Source organism: Dipteris shenzhenensis, chromosome 31 (genome assembly GCF_047967505.1).
Source record: "Dipteris shenzhenensis isolate YYH24624 ecotype China chromosome 31, Dip_SZ_1.0, whole genome shotgun sequence".
Lineage (NCBI taxonomy): Eukaryota > Viridiplantae > Streptophyta > Polypodiopsida > Gleicheniales > Dipteridaceae > Dipteris > Dipteris shenzhenensis.
Window position 1 is genome coordinate 32,919,146 of NC_141626.1, and position 5,858 is coordinate 32,925,003.

At 40.0% G+C, this 5,858-nt stretch overlaps 1 protein-coding gene across 1 annotated transcript; it reads left to right on the plus strand.

Moving 5' to 3' along the window:
• Positions 1–1,179: 1,179 nt before the first annotated feature.
• On the plus strand, positions 1,180–2,428 carry LOC147881359 (uncharacterized). The gene is made up of 3 exons (XM_087370315.1): positions 1,180–1,501; positions 1,700–1,875; positions 2,112–2,428. The coding sequence occupies exons 1-3, from the start codon at positions 1,402–1,404 to the stop codon at positions 2,256–2,258; spliced, it is 423 nt and encodes a 140-aa protein (XP_087226441.1). The 5' UTR covers positions 1,180–1,401; the 3' UTR covers positions 2,259–2,428.
• The last annotated feature ends 3,430 nt before the right edge of the window (positions 2,429–5,858 follow it).

A 5,858-nucleotide genomic window follows, 5' to 3' on the forward strand; every position in this document is an offset into this window, starting at 1 on the left:
ATGGGATTCTTGTAACTATATAGCATACACAGCATTCTGTAAATTTAAAAAAATATATTATAAAGTGCGTCTATCAGTGCATCTATAAACGCATCTATATACACGTTTGTTTGTTCGAGAAGCATCTATTTGCACGTCTATAAATGCGTTTATAAGACCGTTTAAAAACGCATCTAAATATGCGTCTATATGCACGTGTGTCTGCTATATAGACGCGCTATTAGACACGGATCTCTAGATGCGAAAATAGACATGCAAATAGACGTGTCTGTAAATTTTTTATTTAATTCAATAGACGCGTCTGTATGCGCGTCTCTAAGTGCTTTGTCTTGTTGTGTAGATATAACCATTTTTTCTAGTAATAACCATTTTTTCTATGGAGAGTAAGGGGAGGAGGATACATAAAAGTAATATTTTGTTCCTAATAAAACTTTTATCCCCAAAAATTTGAAAAGAGAAATGTACTCAGATTGTCGCGATAACCATGGAGAATAAGGGGGCGGATACATAAAAGTAAAATCTCCTAATAAACTCTTTTTTCAACAAACGTTGAAAGAGAGAAATTAGAATAGGCGATTAATAAGCTAAAGTAAAGCTTCTTAATGTTGCGCATGCTCGTGAGTTATTCCTGTCTAGTCATGTCAGCACTACACCAGGACGGCCACTGTCCCATCTAGTCATATCATCTCTCTCGCGCTTCACATCAGAGCACCAATGGTTCATGGGATGAACCAGTAACTAGAGCTCGCCTCGCTGTAGCCTGCGATCATTTTTGTCACGGCAGTACGAATCGGCTTCATCTTACAAAGTTTGGTCGGATGGTAACTTAAACCTTCACAAGAGAACTCTGTCAGTCGGTCGGGTTCCGTCTCCAAACGCATCGGACTAGCCTGTGAACGGTGTTTAACTCGTTTGCCTTCGCCCGAGTCCATCCGCGTGCCTGAGGTACGTGGTCATCAGTGTTCACAGATCCAAACTCCAGCTGAGTCCAGCACATGCATAGTCCTACCTGTGGACGGTGTTCAATCTACACAAATATCAGTGCACAGTGTAGCAGAAGTTTATTGCGTTATTCGCGAAGTCCATGTAACTCTGTGAAAGCTAATTAAGCAGTGGGTGAAGCACGGGGTGCATCCAAACTGGAGTGAGCAAATCCAAACGACTAAGAAGACCTCATAATATAAATTGGAGCCGGCAGTATCCAAGGCATATTGAAGCCTGTTTTAAGGACCTTCCCCTTGTGGGCTTGAGTTTTGCGTAGAAAATGATCTCCCGTAAGACAAAGTTCTTGCTTTATCATTGAAAGAATCCTGCTGCGGAAAATTTTCTCAGAGGGAAGCGTAACCTTACAACGGAAAGCAGCCTCTTCTTTTGCCTCTGGAAAGGTTCAGAACCGAAGACATGAAACTCCTTCACTCTAGCGTCGTTCTATGGCTTGTTTGGGGCCTGTTCGCAATGACCACTTCCGCTCGCTCTCCGTTTATCAGAGATAACAAAACAGGTTCGCGCTCTCTCTGTCAGTGGCCAGGCTGTTCCATTATTGCGTTATCATGACCTCTTAGAACCCTTACATACGTCTGTCTCTTTTCTTGATGTGATCAAAGCTTTGATTCAAGAGAGTCCGTTACGAAGAAGTGTAGTCGTTCCAAAAAGTTTTGCATCCTTGCATCACTGATGAATGGATCTGAAATTAAACCAGGAAGTATATTAATGGCAAAGGAGTCACCGAAAGTAAACGTAGCAGCGCACTCGTCTCAGCAAGCCAAAACAGAGTTGCAGTTTAAGGAAGCTGATGACAGATTTACAGCGAAGATCTATGGCAGGCGGGCGGATCAGACAGGCTCGAAGAAGCTACTTCAAAAGAAAGCGCGAGAGGTATGGACTGTGATTGGAGTACCGATATTGGACGGAAGCAACTGGTTGGACATGCCTAATTTATACAGAAAGGCTTATGTCCATCCATAATATTGTTGTAGCGTGCATTTGTATGTGGGACTGCGACGCATCCAAAGCACGCCTTGATCGAAACGGAGTTCAGAATTTTTGTGCGACGTTAGGATGAATTGTGCGACTGATGAGTCACTGATCAGTGTAATAGTATTTTTGTACAGGTACAAGGATCACCTCGCAACAAGGTAAGTTCATCTGGAGGGCTTCACGACGAAATGAAACTCTACGGTATGGAGCGTCTTCTCGTGGATCATGTAGACTATCCATCAGCCAGGACTCATCCGCCAACTGAGCCCCCACATAAGTAGCGTATCCCAATTTGAATGCTGGCTATCATACAGCCTTCGAGAGTTAATCTTATTCTAAGCTCTTGATATTGCAGATTTCATGCAGCGATATTTAATTAGAGAAGCCTTGCTCATTGATATTCAAGAGTTGTACGCTACGCTTAGTTCTCACAGAAATTCTTTTGTCTCAACACTGTTTTCCTCTATCCTCGATTATGTGTACACGGTTTGGACTTACTCTGAGTTAGTGTTTCCGCTCTGCATGCAACATTTGAGATTACATGCTATCGTGAATAACGAGACACGGGTGATTAAAGGGCCGTTGGATTAGATTTCTTCAATATGATACCTTAGATTTGATTGGGAGACCTCAATCTTGACAAGTGGACTTGTCTTTCTCTCTCATGGAAACGAGTAGTATGACCCGTCTACGATGGGTAGAGATCCCGTCCACTTGGTCTCAATTTGAATAAATAAAATTTCAAACCCTTCCATCGTAGTTGGCACCACGTGCTTGGCTCTATGCTTAGTTTACTCAATAGCTAGATGAGTGACCATGTGAAGTAGATCAAGGGGCAAAGCATTCACACAAAAGCCCTCCCTCTCTCTCTCTCTCTCTCTCTCTTTGCCATATAATGCACATAATATTTTATTGTGAGCACCTCTCACACTTATCACATATGTAATCTCTCTCTCTCTCTCTCTCTCCCTCTCTATCTATCTATCTATACGCATACACGTGTGCGTCTTCCATACACATGTATTTATATATCACACTCTCTCAGTGCACATATAATAGTCCCCTCTCCGTTACCCATCCATGTGTGCTCTCTCCCCCTCGAGCATCTTCCTCAACTGTATACACACACGAACACTCAAATATAAGAGTTGTCTCCCTCTCCCTCACTCCTTTCTCATGTACACCTACACATACCCTAAATCACACATCCTTGATGTTGAAACATTATTCCCTTTTTTGTTAGCTCATAGTTAGGAATGTACTATGTGGATTACTACTAGTATATTGACTTACTATCTTAAGCTTGTGTGTGAATCATGTGCAATTCATGGAGTTGGACGAGCTATATAGATTAAGCTTTTATTTTATTGACCTATTTCAAGCGTTGATCACGTACTGACAAGAGTTCTACTTTTGTTTCTAGGAAATTGCCATTTGAATACTTATGAGAACTAGTGTAGGTTTAACACTTTGTGTACAACCTCGTGCATCTCGTCAAAGATGAATGTAAAATATATGTATAGGTGTTATGTTAGTCATAATCACGGAAGCATATATGCTTGGTTATGGTGAGGTGGGAAACCACAGGGCTCAATAGCACTTGTAATAGGTTGAACTTCAAGGGGTTGGGTCTAGATTTTCTAGGCAATAGTATGGAGTGTAATGCAAAGGTTCAAACGGGGTATAGAAATACTAAGGTCCATTATGGACACATGGCACTCAAGTAGGTTCCAAGTGGCAAGTGTTGAGCTAGCACTACTACACATCGATCCTATTGCGATGTTTATGTACCGACGTTTAGCATGCGTAGGATGTTAATCATTGGTATAAAAAGCACGTCGCTATATAGCGACGTTAGATAAATGTTGTTATATAGCGACTATTAAAAAAGTCGTTATATAGCGACTTACGAGTGTTACTATATAGCGACACTAAGATACTATTTTATAGCAACGTTTTTTAGAGGTTTTTTACTCATATAGGCCTTAAAAGTTAGTTTTTTTCAATGATATTTTTTTTAATTTTCATACATTTTTTATCTCATAGAGAATAAAAATATGAGAGCATGTACATCAAGCCTTTGAAGCTCATATATTCATGTCCAAGTTTGAGATGAAAAAAATCAATTAAGAGCATTTACATCAACGGTTTCATCTTGAGCCAAGTCTAAGGCACCAAACAAGTCTATCTCCAAATCTATACCGAGTTGATCTTCTATATCATCATCGTACTCTAGCATCATACGTTTACCTAAAAGTACTTGATCATCTTCTTCGATAAAGTGTGGTGATTCTTGATGATCGTTGTCTTCTTTCTCTATGTGTATCTTCCTCTTGGCTCATATTGTGATCTTCATCTTTTTCGCTAGATTCATCGGGATCAATTGAATTTGGCATTAGTAGTGGCATCTTGCTTACTTCGCGGTGCAACTTCGATCACGTACCACAATCTTGGATCAGAACGATCCGAATGAAAAACCACCTATATTGAAGATGGGTGTCAAATGTCGTCAATTATATATATGAAATTATGCTCAAGTACATATATCAATGGATCTTTAAATATGAAAGCTTCGATTAATTGAATCATTAGTATGCACCTGCTCACAGTGCTCGGGAAGAACAAAAGTATCACTTTCATCGGTCCAATGTTTGGTGGAATCTATTGCAAAGAAACCGTTACTATCTTTTCTCACTGTCGTATGGGGACCGTTATAAATAGTTCTAAACCATTTTACATCAAGAATGAAAATACTAAATCGTCTGAAATCAACTTCATAGATGTCGCGTATGGTTTCACAATAATCCAACTGTGAGGAGAGAAGATTGGTATTCGAAGCACTTGCTCGACTATCTTGTGTGAAGTTAGCCATGACTCCACAATCATACGTGACTCTCTTTGAATCGATGCGTTCCACGCGAAATATCATCCATATGATCATATTGCACTGTACTTTTTATACTGTAAAAGAGCATCATTATAACAATGAAGATGCATCTATTTTATAGCATATATTACCACAAATAATTACTTAATTACGTCAAGAGGTAAGAAATTTACATGCACCATACATCCAAATGATAACTCTCGCTCACGCTCGTATATTGTCTCTCCATCACGTTCGGCTTTACGTAGAGCCAGTTGTAGCCAATCAAGTAACGTGAGTGGGGAGAAGATCCAGATTCTGTGGATATGGTTGTGATTGCTTGTACATTTCTTTGAATCTCATCCTTGCATTTATTCTTTTTGCTTTAGCCACTTCATATCTCAATCCACTTCTGCATCTCAGGGCTATTGAGGATACAAAACTTATTGAATTTCTCCATTTGCTCTTCGCTCATCTTTCTTTCAATCCCTTTTCCTTGGGGAACCTCGCCAACGATGCGATCATCATCCTTGTTATGCCAAGCCTGCGGCATATCGGGATCCGTGCATGCAAGAAACTTTGTGATATATACTAATGACTCTTGCACAAGCCATCCCTTTGCCATGCTTGCTTCTGGTCTTGCTCTTTGTTTTACAGATCTCTTTAAAGTTTTCATAAACCGCTCGAGAAAAAACATCCATCGACTATGAACAGTACCTGCAATAGCCACCTCATCAACTATGTGCACAAGCAAGTGGACTTGAGTTGTCATAATGCTCGACAAAAAGTGCTTCTCAAGCAAGCATATGGTTTCGATGGATTCCAACCTAGCCTTCTTGATGCTCGATATGGAGATCTCTTTTTGAAATATCCACCTATTTCACATGTCCACGTAAGATATTTTCATAATCAGTCTACAGATTAATCAGCTTAAATTGAAGAAAATGCAATCAATGCGATTTGATAGTAAGCATACCTCACAATACCACAGATCTTGAATATAGCATTTCTAACA

Excerpts from the sequence above, each read along its gene's own strand:
- LOC147881359 (XM_087370315.1), top strand. The coding sequence starts at position 1,402 with ATGAAACTCCTTCACTCTAGCGTCGTTCTATGGCTTGTTTGGGGCCTG. Across the intron at positions 1,502-1,699 it reads TATCAGAGATAACAAAACAG|GAAGTATATTAATGGCAAAG; the intron begins GTTCGCGCTCTC and ends AAATTAAACCAG. Across the intron at positions 1,876-2,111 it reads TTCAAAAGAAAGCGCGAGAG|GTACAAGGATCACCTCGCAA; the intron begins GTATGGACTGTG and ends ATTTTTGTACAG.